Source organism: Phacochoerus africanus, chromosome 1 (genome assembly GCF_016906955.1).
Source record: "Phacochoerus africanus isolate WHEZ1 chromosome 1, ROS_Pafr_v1, whole genome shotgun sequence".
In the NCBI taxonomy this organism is placed as follows: domain Eukaryota; kingdom Metazoa; phylum Chordata; class Mammalia; order Artiodactyla; family Suidae; genus Phacochoerus; species Phacochoerus africanus.
Genome location: NC_062544.1, coordinates 151,533,682 through 151,556,596, shown reverse-complemented (window position 1 = coordinate 151,556,596; position 22,915 = coordinate 151,533,682). Strand labels below are relative to the sequence as shown.

The 22,915-nt window shown below is 55.6% G+C and overlaps 1 protein-coding gene across 1 annotated transcript in view; it reads right to left on the bottom strand.

Annotated features, from left to right (window-relative positions):
• IQSEC1 (IQ motif and Sec7 domain ArfGEF 1) overlaps positions 1 to 1,167 on the bottom strand; it is a 111,990-nt gene extending 110,823 nt beyond the window's left edge. Inside the window, exon 1 of the mRNA XM_047781990.1 lies at positions 654 to 1,167. Coding sequence (XP_047637946.1) covers positions 654 to 721 — 68 coding nt within the window. The 5' untranslated portion in view covers positions 722 to 1,167. The remainder of the gene's footprint in view (positions 1 to 653) is intronic.
• Positions 1,168 to 22,915: the final 21,748 nt, after the last annotated feature.

The window sequence follows — 22,915 nt, the reverse complement described above, 5'->3', positions numbered from 1 at the left end:
CCCCCACCCCTGGGGCGAGCTCTGCTCTACCTCCATCTCCACATCTCCACCTCCACTGCACGGGCTGGGTTCCAGGCACCTCCAGCTGGCGGAGGGGGCAGTTAGGAACAGCAACAGCTAAGGCTGACCCAAGCTGGCTGCGGGCCAGGCCCTGCCCATTGTTACCTCACTTAATCATCACATTAATCCCATAAGTATCTGCAGGTGGGAAACACTTGGCTGGTGAGGTGAAGCCACTTCACCCCACCAAAGCCAGTGAAATGCAGGCAGCCTGGTGCCTGAGTCCAGGCGCAGCCCTCCGTGACTGTGTGGAGGACGGCGAGAAACAGTCCTGCGTGTCACATGTGTGAGCCCCATCTCAGAGGCTGGGGGACAGGGCTAAGGTAACTCAGCTATGCCCACGGCCAGTGTGCTCTGTGATAAGCGCCAGTTCCCGTGCACACTGGGGAGTCTGCCAACCACACGGAACCTGCTGGTACATCCTCTCGGCCCCTCGGCCCAGTCTCCCCACTCCCTCCCCATCACTTTCCTGCCTCCGTCCCTGCTCCTCCAGGCTGGGCTGCCCAGGACCTGGGGAGCCACCCTGGTGCCTGCTCACCCCTGCCTGCCAGGCGACGGCCAGGCAGAGCTGTCCCCCCACGTGTCCCTGGTACCTGAGGGTCCTCACAGAGACGCAGTACTTCCACATCAGGCTCCACACGGCGCTGCCACCACCCTTCATGCCTGGTTTGGTGTGAGTGGGAGGCCAAGGGCCCACAGCGCTGCCCTCCAGCCCTGGTGTCCTCCCGTCAAGGGGCTGGCTCTCAGGTCACTTCCTTCTCCATGGTGGGAAGCAGAAAGAAAAGGCCCAAAGCCAGGGGCGGGGGAGGTGCTGGCTCCCACAGGCCACTGGCCTGGCTGTCCCCAGGCCAGCCTCTGTGCGCTGGCCCCGTCCGTCCGCCTGTTCCAGACCCTCCTGGCTGAGTGGCCCTTGCACACCAGACCCCGTGGCTTCTGCACAACCTCACGCCTGCCTCCCGCCAGGAGCCAGGGGTGGCCGTGGGCCAGGGGAGCAGTGAGTCACTGGGGTGGGACGGGCGAGGGGCGTCCGCCCACCCAGTGAGGGAAAGCACAGCTGCCCGGGGGCTGGCCCTGCGTCCAGAGGCCTGCCTGGGACGGGAGAGGCTGAGCCAGGAGGGAGGTGGGCGGGGAGGCGAGGGCGGGCCCACATCCTCCCTCATCTCCCCAGAGGCCTAAACCCAACACCCGCCTGCCCCGCCCACAGCCCTGCCCACCGAAGCCTGCCCAGGACGCAGAGGGGCTGGGAGCCTGGCTCCCCGAGGAAGCCTGGGTGGGCAGAAAACAAAGCAAAGACAATCGGCTGCTTCTTGGGAGAAGATCTGTCCTGGGAGCTGGGAGGAAAGTGGCAGTTTCCAGTCCTGCCAGGCCGCCTCCCTGCTGTGTGACAACGACCCTGGGTGTGGCTGACCCCCCGCTTTGGCTTCAATTTCCCTTGACCACCTCAGCCCAGGCGAGCCCTGAGAACTGGCCCAGAACTAACTCTCCCAATCCTCCCAACTGCCTGACGAAGTGGACTTTATCATCAGCTCCATTCTACATGTGAGCAAACTGAGGCCCGGACAGAGGTGGTCACCCATCCGAGGTCACAGATCTAGGAAGTGGTGGGCGTGGATTTGAACGATGTGGTCTGGTTCTCGGCACCCAGGCTGGAGGAGAGGAGGGGCTGGAGGACCTCTGAACAGTTGTAGGGTCTGGAGCATTTCCAGATGGGGCCCCCACTGGAGCCCCCGCCCTCAACCCCTGCCAGCTGCTCCAAGGCACAGCCCAGAGCAGGCAGCTGGGGCTTCCCAGGCTAAGCCCCCAGGGACAGTGACTCACAGCTCAGATCAGTGCATACAGAACCCACTTCTCACCCACGGTCCCCAGGAAGTCCCCTGGAGGACAGGTGGGCCCAGATCCTGGCACCCTGCAGCCCTGGGTATCACATACAATTGCTAGTGCCATCACGTCCACTAGGGTCCCCACAGCACATTCACTGGGGACACCAAGGCTCACCAGCTCAGAGATGGTCAGGGAGAGTGGAGCGGGGCCTGGCCAGGTCTACGGGCAAAGCCTTGTTCTGCCCCTGGGCCCCTGCCCTGGCCTGAGCAAGATGGGAATTCCGTTGCGGATTCCAGCCGGATTCCCACAGTGAGGAAAGCAGCTGCCTGCTTGTCCGCCCTCCAAGCAAGGAAAGAGTTTTTTATCTGAAAGATAGATGGGCTCCTAGGAAGTCCACGGCCTCCCCAGGGACCTTGAGAACACCAATTCTTTCTCCTTGTTATCAGACACCACTGCAGTGGGCCCCCACCTGTCTCAGGGGCTCCTCCCCTTTACACTGGGGAAGCGGCTGCCCCTCCTCAGCTTGAGTGCCCTTGAACACTCCCAGTGACAGAAAGCTCACTCCCTCTCAAAGTGGCCCATTCCATTGTGGGCCTCCACTGACCTAAGGAGACTTTCCCTGGGATGGAGTCTCCCTGTCACTTTTCATACTGGCCTTGATTCCTTGCAGCACACAGAGCAAGATCTTTTAAGGGTTTATCTAGTCTGTCCTGAGAATGGATGTTTTCTCAACATCCTTTGTGGGTGAAGGCAGCCTCTAAACAGATGTCTACCCACCCCTCTATCCACACATGCACCCACCCACCCACCTTTCCAACTCCTTCACCCGCACACATATCCATCTGCGTCTCCCATCCATTTATCCCCTCCCTTCCATCCATTCCCTCATCCACCCACCGCCTCACTCACTCCTCTCTGGCCTGGGCCCCTTGTCCCCACAGGGTCAAGAGCTGTAGCAGGTGGTGGCTGCAACTTCTTTTTCTTCCTGAACCCTCCTCCTGGCTTCCTCGACAGCCTCTGGCTTCACTTGGTCCCCAGGCTTCCATACGTGACCTGTCACATCTCTGACAAAGTGGAGCCTTCCCATCTCTTCCCCATGTCCTCCATGGTGCTGCCCGCTGGGCTCTGATTTCCCACGTCAGTGGGGTCCCACAGCCACAGGCTCCGGGGCAGACCCCCTGGGCCTGGCTCAGCACTGGTGCGCCTTACCTGCTTGCTCTGTGCTGGACACCAGGCCTGGCAGGCACCCAGTGGACGGGACACATGGCACCTTTGGCCCTGGAGGTGATCTAAAGAGAGTGTTGTTTTTAGGACCAGAGGCCCAAGACCCTCATGGGGGCCCCTTTCAAGTCCCTTTCGTCTGGAGGATGCCCTGGTCCCATCACCAAAATCTCAGGAGAGCCTGGGCTGTGTCCACTGGGTCCAACTCCTCTCTGATAACATCGAATTTGGGCTTCCCTCCCCCCACTGTACAGATGGGAAAACTGAGGCACAGGGACGGGGTGGGTAGTGACTTCTCAGAAGGCTGCTCCCCTGGCTCGGGTGGGCTGTGCCACAGGGTTTAGGAAACCTTTGGGGTGAGTTACAGAGCTTACTCGGTGGCCCCACTCAGCAGAGGCCACCCAGGAGCCATCTTCTCTGCTCTCCTTCACGGTGGTCCTTGACAATCTGCCTTTTGAACCCCTGGCAGCCCCATTCCATGGCCGTCGCTGGTCTAGCCTGGAACACGGGCTGCACATGGTCCTGCACTGGCCCAGGGGCTGACGGCAGCAGAGCCTGGCGGGGGCTGAGAGGGCCCGCGTGCTGGGGGCTGCCCTACCATTTTCACACTGCTCCCATAGGGCCCTCTCTCAGTTTCCCCCATCCCTGAGGGGTGGGTGTCACTGTCCCCATTTTATCGATGAGGAAACTGAGGCTCCCAGCGCTTTGAGCCGCTTCATCAGCGATGGCAGCTTGTCCATCTCTGACCCCCTCGTCCCTGCGAGCATTATCTCTCTAAGCCTCAGTGTGTTTCTCCGAAAAATGCGATGAGCATCCCTCCCCCGACCCTACCCCCGCCCCATCCTGGCTGTGGTGTCGAATAAGTGGTACAGGCCACAGAATGGCATGACCCTGCGTGCAGCTTAGCCTCTTAGGGTCATCTTCTATAGGACAGTGTGAGCTCAGCTCAGTGTCATCTCAAGAGCCCCTGACACCACCGGGCATGTGTGAGGTGCTCAGTGACTGTCCCTCCTCCTACCCTGTAGGATGGTGGCCACAGCAGCAGGAGGGGGCCACGTGGATGTTCACACCCTCCTCTCTTCCCTCTCCATCCACACAGCCAAAGCCGGCTCTGCAGAGAGCTGGCCAGCCCTCCACCCTTGGCTCAGTGACTCACACGGCCCATTGGGGCTGAGCTCACTGCATCCCAGGCAGAGAAAAGGACACATTTGTTCCCTGGGAGGTGCTGACACTGCAGTGAACTTGGCCTCCCAGGGCTTATGCAGCAGCCAGGTGGGGAGGGCAATGGGTTAGGGCCCGAGAGGCACTGGGAGACCGCTCCTCTGTGGTAAAATGAGGGTCCACAAACCTCAGTCCAGCCTCCAGGCCCAGATGCACTTGTTCCTCTACTGGCCCGGCGAGGAGTATCTGTGGTCCTAGGGCTCCAAGACCCCCCAACTCCCACTTCTGACCCAAGGTGCTGCTCCAGGTCAGCCTTCCTCATCCAGCAAGGGGGTGAATGGAGGTGGTGCGTCTTAGAGGCCAGAAATCGACCCCTCCCACTGGCTGGGTCTCCATGCGGCCTCCCCAGTGCTCACCCTGCCCTCTGTCAGTTTCCCTGTCTACACGAGGGCCCTTCCAACACCTATTCCTCTCTGCACTGCTGACCTCAGCCAGGTAGGTGAGGCCCTTTTCCATCAGCCACCTGCATTGAGCTTCCAGCCACCTGAAAGTAGCCCCCCTCTAGCCATGCCCCCCAGTCCTCCTGAGCCTCCAGGAGGCTCACACCTGGGCTGGTGGTTATCACTCTCCAGCCTGCAGATGGATTCTCCACTCTGTTTGGGCACCAACTGCATCGCCGGGTACCCTGTTTCCAGTGGGTGTGGTCAGTGGGAGGTCCTGGCAGGAGCACAGCAGGTGGAGGAGGGGTTGGAGGAGGGGGTCCGGTGTTCCCTACCCCACTCTCTCCTGTCCTATGCCACCTGCAGCCACAGTGCCCCAGTGCCCCGTGGGCATCTTCTGCACACAGCTCTCACTTTCTGGATTCTGATAACAGCTCCCTCCTCCCCACTCAGGTTGGGAAGCCCCCCTTCACTGCAGCCAGCCCAGATGCTACACTTATCCCTGCAAGCCCCCTTAACCCCACCCCTGCACACAGCCCCATGGAGACCAGATGGCCCACCACCTCCTAGCAAACACACTGTTTCCACCAGAACCTGATACACCATCATTCAACGTGTAACACAAAGGCTACCACCTCCAGGAAGCCAAAGATTTGTTCCTTCATCCACTCAACATGGACTGACTGCCAGACACCAGATGCAACTCAGTGAAGACAGGGGAGCCTAGTAGGGTGACACTCTGATGGAGGGATGACCAGCACATAAATAGAAATGACTTATGGTAGTGACCTATGCCTTGAGGAAGAGGAGCAAAGCAGAGTCTCTGCCCATGAGCTTGCCCTGCTTCTCCTTTACCGCCCCATCCTCAGTCCCTGAACTTGGGCTGCTGCCCTTCTCACTATGTCTGTCTCTTCTTACCCGTGTCCAGGTACCTCTGCCTCTTCTTTGAGGGTGGGGGAGGGGGAAAGGGGGAGACTGTCCTTGTGGCTCAGTTCTTCACAAGGCACCTGAACCTGCCCCACATCTACCTTTTCTTTTCTTTTCTTTCTTTCTTTCTTCTTCTTCTTTTTTTTTTTTTTGGTCTTTTTAGGGCTGTACCCATGCAGCATATGGAGTTCCCGGGCAGGGGTAGAATCAGAGCTGCAGCTGCTGACCTACACCACAGCCACAGCAATGCAGGATCTAAGCTGAGTCTTCAATCTACACTGCAGTTCACGGCAATGCTGAATCCTTAACCCACTGAGAGTGGCCAGGGACTGTATCTGCACCCTCAACATTAGTCAGGTTCATTACCACTGAGCCACAATGGGAACTCCCATCTCCCTTTTCTATAAACTCAGGAACCTTGCCCCAGATGACACCCAAACCCAGTGCAGCCTGCCCGACTCCACAGTCAAAGCCTTTTCTCCTCCTTCGGGCTGAAAGCAAAGTGCTTCACTGTAATCTATATTTGCAGACTTCTAGTGGCGCCCAGAGCAGGGCCCGGCCCGAGGCAGGCATGCAACCTCACACCCACTGGGCTGAACATCAAAGTCTGAAATTGTCCTGCTTCTTAAGCAGCATGTGCCCTGTGGGGGGGGTGGAGGTGCGGATGTAGGACTCCCCTATTTTCCAGATGGAAAAAGAGAGGTCCAAGGATGCTGAGAGTGTTGGGTCACTCGGGAACCTGGGTCTCGGCATCTCCTCTCGGGCAGATGCATTTTTTTTGCAATAAATTCAAAAAAATTTCCTTTTGCTTTTTCAGCCACCCTTGCGGCACATGGAAGTTCCTGGGCCAGGGATTGAATCCGAGCGAGGGTGTGACCTATGTCACAGCTGCATCAACACTGGAAACATAAACCACTGCATCGGGCTGGGGATCAAACCAGCACCTCCACAGAGACAAGCCGGATCATGAATCCACTGTGCTGCAGCAGGAACTCCCAATAAATTCAAATTTAAAATGCCACGTGGGTGAATCCTATGCACATCAAATAAAGTACATCTGTGGGGGTCTGCCCCCCGGGTCACCTTTTGTAGCCCTGTTCCTCTTCCGTGTCAAAGTTGAATAAGCTGCCATTTCCTCCAGGAAGCTTCCCGTGATCAGTCTAGCTCCAGAGATGCTTGCGTCTCCTCAGAGCACCGAAAAACAAGACTGGCAGTGACGTGCAGGTGGATATGGGTTTGGTTATCAGTTTCTTATGCCCCCACCCCCACTCCCCAGACAGGTTGGCTGACAGGAGGTATGAATGAATACCCGTGAATGAGCTTTCTCTCCCTTGATCCTCGTACTTTTCATTTTGCAAATGAAGAACCAAGGCCTGCTTGCTGTCCAGCCTGTTTGTCGGCTGCCCCCAGGACCGGGTTAGCAGGAAGTAGGAAGATAGATGCATAATCTTAGCAAGTTTTGGCACCTGAGGGAAAAGCAGGATTCTGGGCAGCTCTAGAGTGTCTGAGGGGGGCCCATTCCAGGGTTGTGGAGGCTGCCAACTGGGGTTGGGGCAGAGCCAGACCCTAGGACTGGACACCAGCGAGGGTGGGCCTGGCTGTGGACAAAGGGCTCCCAGGGGGCAGGGTCTGACATCAGCAGTCAGCTGAAATGACTGCCAGCCCTCCTGGGCCCTCTCTTCTGAGAGTTCCAACCCAGTTCCCTTTTGGCCCTGGGAAGGCAGAAGGCGCCAGGGACTTTTAGGGTTTGTGCCCAGATCTGCCATGGAGCAAAATCAGATGATGGATTTGATGGAGGTCCAGCCCAGTTCCCAGTGTTGGAGATGAAGAAACAGAGTCTCAGAGATGTGCAGTGACTTATCTAAAGTCACACAGCTGGGGAGCAGCAGATGTGGGATCTAATCGAGGGTCCTGATGCCAAGTCCCATATCCTTTCCATCTTGCTGAACTGTGCTGGCCCTGGGCTCCTTACCAGCCACACCACACACCCCCTCCCCACCTCAGTGTCCTCATTTGCCAACAGGGGAGAGGTGCAGATTCCTGCCCCCACCACGCCCTTGAGGGGCTCTGTGCCAATCAGTCCTACTGGGGGACCAATGTCATCACCTGTCAGTGCTGGGTGGGGCTGCCTATAAACCCCCCTCCTCTTTTTTTTTTTTTTTTTTTTAACTTAGGGCCACACCCTCGGAACATGGAGATTCCGGGCCAGGGGTCAAATCTGAGCTGTAGCTGCCAGCCTACTCCACGGCCACAGCAACGCCAGATCTGAGCTGCGGCTGTGACCTACACCACAGCTCACGGCAATGCCAGATCCTTAACCCAAGGAGCGAGGTCAGGGATCAAACCTGTGTCTTCATGGACATTAGTCGGGTTCATTACTGCTGAGCCTCCACAGGAACTCCAACCCCACCATCCTCTTAGCTCCCAACCCCTGAATGTTCTGGGTGAGGCAAACTTTCCAGCCTCCAGGGAAACACGCTTCCCTCTCGTCCAAGAGTAACAACACTGAGCAGCTGCCTGGTGCTCCCTGGGCCATCGCTCTCCTGTGATGGACACCTTCAGCCCATCCACGAGGCAAGTTCTATTACTGCCTCCTCTGCAAGGTGAGGGAACAGAGGCACGGTCAGGTTTACAGACACACCCAGGGTGATATAAATAGAGAGCCAGGATTTGAACCAGTTCTGCTCCCAAGTATGTAACCACCATGCAACACGATTGCCTAGTCTGGCGTGGAAGTCCTTCTTGAGGTCTAACCTAAATCCTTTTGCTGCAGGCTGTGCCCTTCTTGAGCTCCTTCTTAAGCAAAGGAGAAAGCTCTCCCTTTGACCCCTGTTCTGTGCTGAAAGGCCTAATTCTTTGGCCCCTGGATCCCAGCTCCCTGGGTCCTGTATGCAGGTCAAATTATCCCAAACAGGAACCCTCACCTTAACTCTGTGTGTGTGTGTGTGTGTGTGCGTGTGTGTGTGTGTGCGCGCGCGCGCGCGCGCGTGTGCGCACTCGTGTGTGCGTGTATGCACATAGAGGCCTGGTGAGGATGCCCCCACCTCCTCCGGCCCAGGACCTCACCTCCTCACCTGCCTCCTTTCATTTTCATCCACTTGCCTCTGGGCTGGTCCCTATCACACAGACTTGTCCAGGGTGGTGCCTGGCCTGCATCTTGTTCATCACTTATTTGCTGCTACTCACTGATTGTTCCCAAGGCCCTCTCTGTGGACAGTATGGCATTTAATTGAATACTACTGAATGTTTTCCTTTAAAATTGCCTGGCTTAAAAAATTGGACCTTGGTCTAATCAAACATTTTTTTTTTTTTCTTTTTAGGGCCACACCTGCGGCACATGGATGTTCCCAGGCTAGAATCAGAGCTACAGCTGCCGGCCTATGCCATAGCCACAGCCACGCGGGATCCGAGCTTCGTCTGCAACCTACACCATAGCTTACAGCAATGCTGGTCTGCAACCCACTAAGCGAGGCCAGGGATCGAACCCACATCCTCACAGATACTAGTCAGATTCATTACCACTGAGCCACAATGGGAACTCCTAATCAAGCTTCTTGATCTAACTCCAAGTTAGCTGAGCCACAGGAGACAGAGAAACAGGTTAAAGGACACCTTGGGGAGGACGACCAGCCACACCCTGAATGTGGGGTGTGCTGAAGGCAAGTGGCTCAGCTTCTGCCACAAACAAACTGCACAGATGACGAAGGAAGGGGGGCATCCAGAGAAAAGGAGGCTAAGGGGCACCTGCAATGAGTGGGTCTTGTAGGCTACGGATTTGAGCAATCAACTGTAAAAAGACATTTATGGAGACCTTTTTTTGCTTTTTAGGGCCGCACCACGGCATATGGAGGTTCCCAGGCTAGGGGTCAAATTGGAGCTATAACTGCCGGCCTACACCACAGCTCATGGAAACACTGGATCCTTGACCCTCTGAGTGATGCCAGGGATCAAACCTGCAACCTTATGGTTTCTAGTCGGATTCATTTCCGCTGTGCCACTATGGGAACTCCTGTGGAGACTATTTGGGAAAGTTGAACATGACAAACATCACGGCAAAGGCAGAGGGGAGCTGACACACCGGCAAAGCTTCGACATCTGGTTTGATGTCTGGTTGTGTGGTTCACAGTGGAGCTTGGAGCAACCGTGCTCTCTGCTTCCCACCAGGTTTAATATGCAACAATACCAAGTTAAAAACAATGCACACAATACCAAATTAACTGGCTTTTGCCCCCTGAATACTTTTATTTTAAAAGGGAAACTTTAGCTCACTCCCCTACATGGAAAACTGGTATCACTTGCTGTAAGTAGAAGGTTACCATGAAAACAAGACAGTGTGATCCGATTTCCAGAGGATACTGTTTCCTGCCAAGGGGGCCAGCAGGCAGGCGCAAACCTGCCTCGTCTCTGTTCTCAAGAGCCCTGAGAGAGGTGAGCGCCTGCACAGAATGCTGGGCTGCAGGTAGGTCCATGAAGCATGTTCTCACCTTCTGCTTCTCCTCCACTGGGGAGGGAGCGGTGGTCAGGGTGGGGGCCGTCTCTGCGGCAGAGGGGGCTCATTGCAGACATGGCCTTGGCAGCAGTCTGGGTGTCACACAATCCACAGGCTTTAGCTGGGTTACAGATGGAGAAGATGAGGCACAGGTGGGGCAGGCACTGCCCAAGGTCACTGGGAAGGTCCGCGGTGGGGGGTAGGGGATGGGTACCGGGAAGACAAGACTCCAGGTTTTCTGACCTTCAGCCCTATGACCATTGAACCTTGCCTTGTTCACAGATGTTTACTGAGCAACTACTGTGCATGAAGCACAGAGGGTGGTGGTGGTGGGGTCAGGGATGAACGGGACAAAGTTCCAAGGGCAGACACTTGGGCTGGGGACAGAGGACAAGTGCTAAGCAAACGAGTGAGATCATTTCTGATGCCAATGAAAATGGTAAAGAAACTAAGCTGGAGAGAAGTTCCCGGCGTGGCGTAGTGGTTAACGAATCTGACTAGGAACCATGAGGTTGCAGGTTCGATCCCTGGCCTTGCTCAGTGGGTTAAGGATCTGGCTTTGCCGTGAGCTGTGGCGTAGGTCACAGATGCGGCTTGGATCCCACGTTGCTATGGCTCTGGCATAGGCTGGCAGATGCAGCTCCGATTGGACCCCTAGCCTGGGAACCTCCATATGCCGCAGGAGTGGCCCTGGAAAAGGCAAAAAGGCCAAAAAAAAAAAAAAAGAAAGAAAGAAAGAAAAAGAAACTAAGCTGGAGAACATGAAGGATGACAGGGGTAGAGGGCTGTGCTGGACCAGGTGATCAGGGAGGGTTGCCCTGAGGAGGTGCCACTCAGGCAGGGAAAGGCCCCGGGGGCAGGGAGTGCTGGAGAAGCCAGGGCCTGAGCACAGGCAACCAGCCCTGAGCAAGACACTTTTTTCCCCAAATTTCTATTTCAAGTTAATTCCATTTACAGAAAAGTTGCAAGGAAAGTACAAAGAATTCTGTACACTGTTCACTCCGATTCCTCACATTAACTGTGTATCTCATTTGCTTTATCATATTCCCTCTCTCTACAGGCATGAAGGTGCGTGTGTGCGCCCCCCGCCCCACACACGCTTGTTTGCTTGCAATCAGAATTGTCTGAGAGTAAGATGCCCACCACCAAGTCCTTGCTTCCTCTCTGTCTTCCCTGAAAACAAGGACCCTCTCTGACACAGAACAGTTTTCAGCGTGGGGACATTTATGTTGGTTCAATGCCACTATCTAATCCTCAGATGGTGTCAGAGTTGCCTGCTGATGGACCGATGTCCTCTCTGGAGAAATAGTCCCTCACCTTAAGCCTCCTTTGCAACGTGCGAAGGGACACGTGTTCTCAGGCGGGGCTGCAAGGAGGGCAGCAGTCTGGCCCTGAGGGAGTAGATGACACAGGTGGGGACTGGCCAGCTCAGGGCCAGCACACTGGAACCAGAAGCAAAGGGGACATTGCACTGTATACACACGTAACAAAAGAGCCTCCATACTTTTTTCTTTCCTTCTTTCTTTTCTTTTCTTTCCTTCTTCCTTCCTTCCTTCCTTCCTTCCTTCCTTCCTTCCTTCCTTCCTTCCTTTCTTTCTTGCTTTCTTTCTTGCTTTCTTTCTTGCTTTCTTTCTTGCTTTCTTTCTTGCTTTCTTTCTTGCTTTCTTTCTTTCTTCCTTTCTTTTGGTGGCCACAGCTGCCACATATGGAAGTTCCCGGGCCAGGTGTTGAACTGGAGCTGCAGCTGAGACCTACACCATGGCCACAGGAACGCCAGATCCTTAACCCATGAGTGAGGCCAGGGATCGAACCTACATCCTCAAAGAAAGCACATCAGGCTCTTAGCCTGCTGAGCCACAAGAACTCCTGAGCCTCTGTATTTTTGATCCAAGGGGAAAAGTTAACAAAGCTTTAACACTGAAAGGATGACTATAAAAACAGCCCCCTACTGCCCGATCTGATCACACATTGTCCATTGGGCCCTGGTGACCCACCCTGAGGGGCACATAGGATTGCAGCCCCCGGAAATGACCATTGCTGTTATACGATAGCGCAGGGTTGTAAAACCAACAACAGCCAGTCATTATGGACAAATTGGACATGTGCACAGGGCTGCGAGGTTTCCTGGTGCCTACTTAAACTCCGCACCCGAGGTGAAGCCTCACCTGCCCCACCCGGATTCCAGCCCCACCCACCACACGCCAGTCCTGTGGGTTCCACTTGGAGCACCAAGCATGCGAACGGGCTGGTGTTCAACAGACTCGGGAGAAGCCTGAGGATGGGTCCTTGTGCCACTTGCAGGAAGGAAGGGAGGCCCTGGCGCTGTCTGCCTGGGTGGCCAGAACCAAGCACCGCAAGCTGGGTGGCTTCCACAGCAGATGTGTGCCGTCTCCAAGTTCTGGAGGCCAAGGAGCCGGCAGGGCTGGCTTCTTCCAAAGCCTCTCTGCGTGGCTTGCAGGCGGGATCCTCTCCACTGTGCCCTCACGGGGTGTGTTAGTCAGGGTTCCCGAGAGGGAGGGAATAGGAGTGTGTGTGCGCACACATGTATATATTTATTTACCACCCACACACATATCCATAAGCAGATGTCTTCACTGAGAGTAAAGAACAGGCTCACACTACTCTGGAGGCTGGTGCATCACCAGACCTGCAGCTGGGGAGCTGGGGACCCCATGGCCAGCTCTAGGAGAGCTGATGAAATTCTTCTACCCCAGTGCCTAGAGACTTGAGCCCCAGGAAGAGCTGATGTCTCTGTTTGAGTCCAGAGGTAGGAAAAAACTGGTGTGCCTGCTGGAGGGCAATCAGGTCTGTGTGGTTCCCTCTCATTCCAAGATTTTGGTCTCTTCAGGCTTTCGACTGATTGGGAGAGGCTCACCACACTGAGGAGGGCAAGCTGTTCTGCTCAATCAGAGGATGTACATGTTACTCTCATGTGCAAACAACCTCATGGACACACCCAGAGCAATGTTTAGCTAAAGATCTGGACACTCCATGGCCAGTCAGGCTAACACATGAAATTAACCTTTAGACATAGTGTCCGTCTGTGTGTCTGTGTCCTATTTTTCTCTCTCTTTTTTTCTTTTTGTCTTTTTAGGGCTGTACCCATGGCATATGGAGGTTCCCAGGCTAGAGATCAAATTGGAGCTGTAGCTGCCAGCCTACACCACAGCCATAGCAAGACGGGATCTGAGCTGCATCTGTGATCTACACCACAGCTGACAGAAATGCCAGATCCTTAACCCACTGAGCAAGGCCAAGGATTGAACCTATGTTCTTATGGATACTAGTCAGATTCATTTCCACTGCCATGATGGGAACTCCTATTTTCCTCTTCTTATGAGGACACCAGTCCTAGTGCATTAGGGTCACTCTGGTGCCCTCATTTCACTTTAATCACCTCTTTAAAGGCCCCATGTCCAAGTACAGTCAAATTCGGAGGCACTGGGGTTAGGGCTTCGACATCCAGATCCTGGGAGACCTGGCTTTTAACAGTCCCAGACAGGATAAGGGGCTCAGCTCAGAGGCACCTGGTTCCAGCTCCTTCCTCTGCTGAGCTGCCCAGCGCCTGGAGCTCCTCAGGCAAGCCAGCCCATCCATCCGATGCTGCTAGGACCTGGCCAAGGTGCAGATGGTTACTCAGGATGGACTGCCCTCACATGCCAAGCCCAGCCATAAAAGGCAGGAATTGTGTCAGGCAGACCCTGGTGGAGTCTGTCCCAGCAGCAATGCCCCCCCTCCCCGCCCCGCCCCGCCAAGTAAAGTCTCTGTGATCAGAACACCCATCTCCCAGCACCTTCTGGCCACCAGTGGGACCTTGAGAAGACACAGAAGGCTGCCAGGCGGAGAGAAGCAGTCATACAAAGCCCCAGAGCCCCAGAGCCCCAGGGCCCACCCCACCTGCTGTGCCTGCTTTACACGCCCTTGAGGTACAGATGGCAAGGACACTCCAGGACGTTCGCTCTTCTCTAACCTTGGGAAGTGTTTGGCTCTGGCTGCTTGATTCTTAAACCTCCACTGATTACTCTGTCGAAGAGAAGATTCTCAGGCCCCTGACAGTGTGGTCAAGTGGAGCTTTTGGCTTGAATCCCAGCCCTGCCTCCCTCTGGCCCAGCAGACATGCCCGAGCCAGGAGGACACGCTTGCAGGGGAGCCCTGCACACAGACGCCTTGCTACCCTCTGCCTGTGTGGCCTGGGGGCTGGCTGGCTTCTCCTACACAGGGTGCAGTTGCTGACTGGCTGAACCTCAGGGGCCATTTAGGGAGCTCCCTCATGTCTGGCTGGCTCAGGGGTTTTCTCTTGCTCACCACCAAAGACTCTGCTAAGCATAGGCTCACACGCCACCATCCTTGCATCCCTCATGTGCCTTTTCTACTAAGGGCTCTGCCTTAGCCGTGTTGATGGGAAAACAATCTTCATCCCCAACACCTGTCTCTACAAGACCCCTTCCCGCTTTCCACATTGAAAGCTGTTCCTTCTCCTGAATAACACCCACACTTTCTCTGAACTTCCTTCATTAATGAAAAGAACACCCACCATTTCTCAAGGGCCAGCTGTGTCCCATGCACGCTTGCACTCATCAGGTTTTCTTCCTGAGTCCATCTTGGCCCGAGGTGCGAAGGGCAGAGAGAAGAAGCGACCTGGGTGTCACTGTGTCCTGAGATGGCCACTTGAGCACTATCAGACGGTGCCACTCCCCATAGAAGCTGGAGTCTGTCCCGCCCCTGGGAAGGACCTCGTGATGCTCCAGTGAAGAGGACGTGAGAGAAGTGAGGCCTGCTCCTAAAAGGCGGCGTGCCTTCTGCTTGGCTCTGTCTGCGCTCCCACCCCACCGACACTTGCTCTGGGCACCCAGCTGCCACAATGTGAGGAAGCCCAGGTCTCGTGGGGAGGCCCTGGCTAAGTGTGAGGTGAGTGGCTGGGGAAGTGAGGCTTCTGAGGGATCCCGCCCTCAGTCTTCAAGAAGCCCCATTCGAGGCCAAGTAGGATGGGCCCTGCCCAAACTGCAGACCCATGGGAAAAACAGACACTGCCATTTTTTTCTTTTCTTTCTTTTTTTTTTTTTTTTACTTTTTAGGGCTGAACCCGAGGCATATGGAAGTTCCTGGGCTAGGGGTTGAATTGGAGCTGCAGCTGCTGGTCTACACCACAGCCACAGCAATGCTGGATCCAAGCGCATCTGCAACGTACAACACAGCTCACGGCAATGCTGGATCTTTAACCCACTGAGCGAGGCCAGGGGTCGAACTCACGTCTTCACGGATACTAGTCAGATTCATTTCTGCTGAGCTACGATGGGAACACAAACACTGCCATTATTTTATATAAATTTGGCGGTGACTTGTTACAGAGCCACGGCAAAGGGAGCAGCTGCACGGAGCCAGGAAGTGGTAAATGCTATGGATAACAAGGGCGCTTGGCAGCTTCGTGGAACTGGTTCCTAGGATCAGACTGACTACACCCCATCTTGGTGACCTTAATAAGGTCATGTGTCCTCTCTGGGCCTCCGTTTCAAGGTCTGACATACGGAGGAAATAACAGTATCTATTTGGAGTTCCCGTCATGGCACAGTGGTTAATGAATCCGACTAGAAGCCATGAGGTTCGATCCCTGGCCTTGCTCAGTGGGTTAAGGATCCGGCATTGCCGTGAGCTGTGGTGTAGGTTGCAGACACGGCTCTGATCCCGCGTTGCTGTGGCTCTGGCGTAGGCCGGTGGCTACAGCTCCGATTAGACCCCTAGCCTGGGAACCTCCATATGCTGCGGAGCGGCCCTAGAAAAAGCAAAACAACAACAACAACAACAAAAAAAAACAGTTTCTATTCAACAAGATTGTTGTGGGGATTCTGGAGACCCCACCTGCACAGCACTCGGCACAGTGAAACAAACACCCAGTGAATGTGCATAACAGCGGTAATAACAGTGGCCTAAGATACTGGCCAGATCGGACTCCCAGCCAGCCTGATGTCAGAGCCTGCACTGTGTCCTCAAGTCAGTCACAAAGCCTCGGGGTGCCAGCTGCACAGCCACCTCTCGTGTGACTGAACTTGCCCGCTGGGAGCTGAAGCCTGGGCTTCAGAGTGTGTGTGTAGGCACCTCGAGGTCTCTGACTATTCCAAATCTCTGTCTGTCCAGCTTCCTGGGCTGCAAGCTCGGAGTCTGGCGTCTCTTTCCAAAGTGAGCATCTTTACACTGTTTTGGATACACCTGGTCTCAGTGATTTCCAACAGAAGGGTTGGTGAGACCTGCCCGTCAGGAAGCAAGCTGACAGCTAGGCTCACCTGAACCTGTCCTCCATCTGAGAGCGGACGATAGCATCCACAGCCTGCTCACCAGGGAGGCTCCAAAGTCAGCTCGTGGGGCAAGAGAACAGGTAGTTACTATTGCCCTTGAAAACCCTTTCCCTTGGAGGACCTGGAACCACACAGCAATGGAATAGCACATGCGGGTGCCACCTCTCACTTTGCAATGCCTGACCCTGAGTGGAGCCTTGGTGGAGGCCCCACCATGTTCTCCCCCCACCCCATATACATTGAAAATATCACACTGGTTTGGCCAAGTGTAGGCAAGAGACAAGGGCTCCCACCCACTGCTGCAGAGGATGCACACGGCTGAAACCCTCTGGAAATCAAGTTTGCAAAGCCCAGTAAAGCTGAAGATACCTATATACCACCCTACGCACCACACACGTGCAAGGAGAGTGTGCAGGAACACGTACTGCAGTCCTGCCTGGAGTATCAGAAAATAAGAAGCCACCTAAGTACAAAAGAGCAGAACAAAACACTACTATACACCAATGCAAATAAACACAAGAACCACACACAGCCACACAGACAACTCTCACCAATAAAATGTGGAGCCAAAAAAGCACATTGCACCTTGAAGAGCTATCTGTACACCTGTGTCCACAGCAGTATGACCTACAATAGTCAAAAGGTGGAAGCAACATGAGTGTCCATCCGTGGAGGAACAGATAAACAAAATGTGCTCTATGCACAGCATGGAGTACTATACAGCCTTACAAAAGAAGCAAGTGCTGACCCAGGCTACAACACAGATGAACCTCCAGGATGTCACGCTCAGTGAAATAAGCTAGGCACAAAAGGACAGATACTGTATGATCCACTTACATGAAGTCCCTAGAGGAATCAGAAAAGGAGAATGGTGGGGAGGAGGAGGGGGAGGGGGAGGGGTAAGTCAGTGATGAAGGGGCCAGAGTTTCAGTTTGGGATGATGAAGAAGTTCTGGAGATGGATGGCGGTGTTGGTCGCACAAGAATGTGAATGTATTAATGCCGCTGACCTCTGTGGTGGTTAGAATGGTCAATTTTACATCATATGCATTTTACCACAATTAAATTTGAAAGAACAAGTTGCAGATTATGACATAAAATATGCAAAGGTCCAAAACTTGGTGAATGACGAGTTCCCGTCGTGGCGCAGTGGTCAATGAATCCAACTAGGAACCATGAGGTTTCGGGTTCGATCTCTGGCCTCGCTCAGTGGGTTAAGGATCCAGTGTTGCTGTGAGCTGTGAGCTGTGTAGGTCACAGAGACAGCTCAGATCACACATTGCTATGGCTGTGGCATAGGCCGGTGGCTGTAGTTGCGATTCGACCCCTAGCCTGGGAACCTCCATATGCCATGGGTGCAGCCCTAAAAAGACCAAAAAAACAAAAAACAGAAACCCCCAAAACTTGGCGAATGGTTTTTTTTGTGTTAGCAAAATTATAAAAATATGAATGTGAAATAAATGGGGATACTTCTCAGATTTAGTGCTGGGGCGATCGGGGTGGGGTGGGAGTTGAGGGGCCATCCACCTCAACCTAACAGTTTAGTTCTAAAGCCAGGTGACACGTATGCCACTCTATGATTTCTTCAAAACCAAGCTGCTTCACTGAGAGTACGCTGAGGTCTGCCAGGCTGGGGCCTGGGGAGAGGGTTCTGTGCCTCCCACGATGGCCTCTGGGCCAAGAATGGAGGCTGTGCAGGACGGCCATCGTCCCAGGCAGAAGGCAGGGATGCCAAGAACGTTCCTTTGCATTTTCCACTTGGAATAAGCAGCTCCATTCCCCCGCCCCTCAGCCTCTGGCAGAGCGCCAGGATTATTTTACATGAATTTAAGATCACTAATGAAGAATAATTAACAGCTTCAAGGGAGCCTGGCACACCCTGTGTTTAGAAGTGGTTAATTATGCATTGTCTGCAAAACACCCTTTTCATACTTTAAAGTTTTGGGTCCAGAATAGGGCATCAGGAAAAAAGCCAAGGGGTTCCGTCGCCAAGTCCCTGGGGTTACATCTGCTTGGTCAGAGGTGACCACCATTCCCTAAGTTCCCTCAGTGAAGCATGGTAAGTGCTGCCCAGCAGGGGCCGGGGCAGGGAGGCTGACACCCTCCCAGGTATAGTCAGAGCCCCACCAGGACCAGGTCTGGCTATAAGGATGGGGTTTCCGTCCACCTGACGGACGTGTCACCACTATTTATGGACACCAATCAACGGAAAGAGGGCTGACCCCAGCCCTGACCGTATCATTTGCCAGGGCACAGTTGAGCTCCTCAGCTGGCCATGTGCAGTCTGGTGAAAACTGTGGTCCTGCTGACAGGCCCTGTGACTGTGGGCCAGCAACTCCCTCCTCCGCCCAGAGTCTTGTTGTGCTCTCCTGGAAAATGGGACAATGACATCCTCACTTCAAGGGGTCAGTGGGCTCAGAACAATGACTCCAAGGCAGGAGGTGCCCAATGAGCCTTTGCCCACCCTGCCTTCCTTTTTAGCCTCACGGCCTGACCTGCACCCTACCATTCAGCCTCATTGTCTTTTTGCCATTTCTTGGGCCGCTCTCGTGGTATATGGAGGTTCCCAGGCTAGGGGTCGAGTCGGAGCCATAGCTGCCGGCCTACGCCAGAGCCACAGCAATGCAGGATCTGAGCCCCGTCTGCGACCTGCACTACAGATCCTTAACCTACTGCCCACTGAGCAAGGCCAGGGATCGAACCCGCAACCTCATGGTTCCTAGTCGGATTCGTTAACCACTGCATCACAACGGGAACTCCGACCTTCGACCATTTCTAAACCACACCAGGCTCATTCCCACCTCTATACATTTGTTCATTCTGTGCTCTCCTTCTACAGTGCCCCTCCCTATGTGGAAACATTCTGCTTCGACATTCAGGCCCAGCTCAGATGACACCTCCCATAGGGAGCCTTCCTTGATTTCTCCCAGGCCAGATTGCCACCCCCCCCTCCATCCACGCTGCTGGTATTTTTGTGCTGCCTCTATTTATCTCTCATCCTTAACTTGCATGGCCTGGCAGTGGATCTCTTTCCCCTTGTAGGCTGGGAGCTCCTTAAGGACCATGTCCCATGTGTCTTTGGACCACAGTTGCATCTTGAGTGAAGAGCACCTGCTTTGAATAACAACTTCTCACAGTGGGCGGGGCCAAAAGGCACTCACAGGCTGCCTCTGGAGGCTGAGCTGGGGCCTCCAACAAGGACCATGTGACTCTCTCGCTCAGCCCCTTCCTGGGCTCCCCACTGTTCTTGCAGGAGGCCCAGACCCTGGTCCTGGACACAGCTCCACGGACTTCTACCACCGCTGGAAGACACCTGCCCTTGAAAAGCCTCTGGGGTTTTTCACGTGCCTTTCCCGCTGCCTGGGACACCCATCCTCCCCTTCTTGGCCCCGCCAGCTCCTTCAGACACTTCATTGCCTGCTCAGCTGTCCTCTCCTCCATGAAGCCCCTTATCCAGATCCACTCCCCCTATCGTGTCCTCCTGAGCCCCTGGTGGGGTGGGGCTGTGCCTCCTTCACCCCTCCTGTCCCAGGACCCTGGCCCATTCCTGCCCCAGGACCCTGGCCCACTCCTCCCTGAGCTGTGGAGCACTCGAGAGTCTACCTTGGAACAAGAGAGACCTGGGTCCAAACCCTGTGGCCATACTTCCTTGGCTGCCTGCCCTTGGGAAGTACCTGCTCAAAGCAGGGCTTCACGGCCCCTTTTCCAGGAGGGGTGAGGACTGCCCAGTGGAAAGTGCACCCTTGGCAGATACCTAAAGACTAACAGCCAGAACTTTCCAGGTGTTCCAGGCCTATAAGAGCAAACTCCCCAGACGGCAGGAAGGGTTGGCCCACCTGCCATCGTAGAGGGTGCCCCGAGTATGGCTGCTGCCAACCAGATGCAGGGCTGGCTGCTCCTCTGCACCCCTCCAGGAGCAGGACTTCTTTTCTGAGTCTGTTGTGAGCCCCCCAGGACCGCCCCCTTCAGAGAAAACCCCCTGGAAGAGAAAAGCAAAGCTCTCTCACTTTCCCAGAGCTGCTCGCATGCTAACAGACTTGGCTTCACAGTGTGTGGAGTCAGGATATCTGGTCCCCTCAGAAAGCCAGGATCCTCCTCCCCTCCCGAAAGTCTTTAATCACAGGCAGTGGAGGATGACAACGTGGGGTTGGGGGGCCCTTTCCCCTGGCCTGGGGCCCTGGTGCACCTCAGCCAAGGCGTGTGTGTGGACGGAACACGCGTGTGGAAGACATCATCAGGTTTACTAACTTTCGGGGTCCTGTTTGTAGTCCGCATCATTTCCGAGAGCAGCCCCCAAGCGCCACTACACGCCATCCCCGAGGATGGGGAAACTGGGGCTCAGAGAGGGAAAGTGACCTGCCCAAAGTCACAGAGCAAGGAAAGGGACTTGAACTCTGGTCTCCTGACTTCCAGACCAGGGATCCCCCAATTCTGGGCACATTCCCTCCACCAAGTCTTAGATTCCTGCTTGGGATGGAGCCCATCAAGCCCATTAGTCACATGAGCCATCTGCGCAAGGTCAGAGGGAGTGGTCTGCCATAGGGCCAGGCCAAGGTGGGGGCTGCCCCCTGTGGGCTCAACTGCTCAGAGCAAGTCAGCTCCAGGGCCAATCCCAGCAGCAAGGAACAATAAAGCTCAGCGTTGGGACACAGAGCACTCTGGGGTGACTGCTTCTCTGCAGAGATCCCAGTAGCTTCAGGGCCAGAGGGAGAAGGGTATGATTAAGCCGAGTTTCACAGTGGCCAGGGGGCCCTGCACCAGGATGAGGTGGCCCTGCAGCCAGCAGGCAGGGATGGTCCCTCCAGCCCCGCTGCCCATGGCAGAGGCCCTCCCGGGTCCACGTACCTTTTATAGACTCCGTGCAGGGGCTGCAGGCACAGGAACTGCCAGTAATCCAGGCAGAAGGCCTTGAACTTGAGCATTTTCACCTTCTGGTCTCCTGCTGGACCCTCGTGGCACCTCCACCGAGAGAGGCTGAGGGAGTTGGGGGACGGGCCACTCTGGCCGCCTGGGTCCCTGCTGCCACGGTGGCCCGGCTCACATGGCCCAGCCCTGCCAGTGTCTCCTCCAGTGCACGCCTCCAGTACAAAGAGCGCAGCGCACACAAAAGCCCGGCAACTCCTCTGTGAGGCTCGCCAGACAGCCTCAGGCGGACGCTGCCTCTGGTGGCTGGTGCTTCTCGGGCCAGTTGGGGGCAGGCCTGGCTGTGCTGAATTGGGGGGGGGCCCGGCCCGTCATCCTGGGGGCCTGGGCGCTGAGGTTCCTGATAGTGGCTCGTCAAGCTCCTTCCTCCAACCGGGCCTGGGCCCCAGTGGCCTCGCCAGCACCCGGCCAAACAGTCGCTGGCCCGAAGTGGCCAAGGCTGGGAAGACTAGGGTGGCGGCACAGGCGGGGAGGGGGCGCGATGACAGAAAAACTGGGGCCTCGTCTGTTGGGTCAGTTATGTTTGGCGGAATCCCCGTTCAGCTGAAAGTCACCACAAAACCACATGGTGCAGTGGGAGCAGCGGCTCTGAAAAGCGCAGAGAAAGACTGACAGGGCCACCGCGGTTGCCCAGGCGACAGGGACACATTGATAAAATCTAACATGGAACCTCGATGACAGCCGCTCATTGGCTGCTGGGAGGGGACTCCTGTCTGTCGGCAGCGACGGGGGGAGGCGGCTGGGCTGCGGGGCCATGGCCAGCTGGCATTGTCAGGCAGAGATGGGAAGCCACAGGCGGGATGGGGGGCTCTGCAGCCTGGGACCCAGTGGTCACAGGCAGCCAAGCAGAGCTGCTGGGCCCAGCATCCCTCCCTGCTCCTCCTGTCAGGTCCAGTTTCGGCCCTGGACACCCCACAGCCCTTTCCCTACAGCTCACACGCAGGGACCTCATCATGTCACTTCTGCTCCACACCTTCATGTGGCCCCTGCTGCTTTCAGAATCAAGGCCCAACTCCCAACCGTCCACTGTCCCTCATTGCCCTGGCTCCTGCCGCCATCTGACCCCCAGGCCCCTGGCTCCCATCAGGTCCTGGAGCCCACCCCCTTTCCAGGCCTTCTGGGCAGTCCCCTGGACCAGAGGTGCCCTCCCTGCGGCTCCTCTCCACTCACCAGGTGGTGACCCAGCACGGCCGAAGAGCGGTCCCTGACCATGGGAGCCCCCGCACTCCCCACCCTACTCTCCACCGGGCCTGCCATCCTCTGAAATGATCCTGTTTATGAGTCAGCTTTTCCACTGCCTCCTTCTCCCCCCAACTGCAGCTCAGCCTCCCAGCCCAGTGCCTGTTCCCCTTCATCATTTGTTGTGGGAAGAAGGGTCTTGGGCAGCGGAATGGAAGGTCCTCCGGCACACACCACACCTACTCCACCTGCTACTTGGGGTCCCTGGTTTGAACAACATTGTTTGCAAAGCAGTCGTCTCATCACATCCTTGTGCTGTGGCGGGGGCAGGGGGTCACCACCGCTCCCTGCTCACAGACGAGGAGACAGAGGCTCAGAGAAGACCCCATGGCCTTGTGTGCAGGA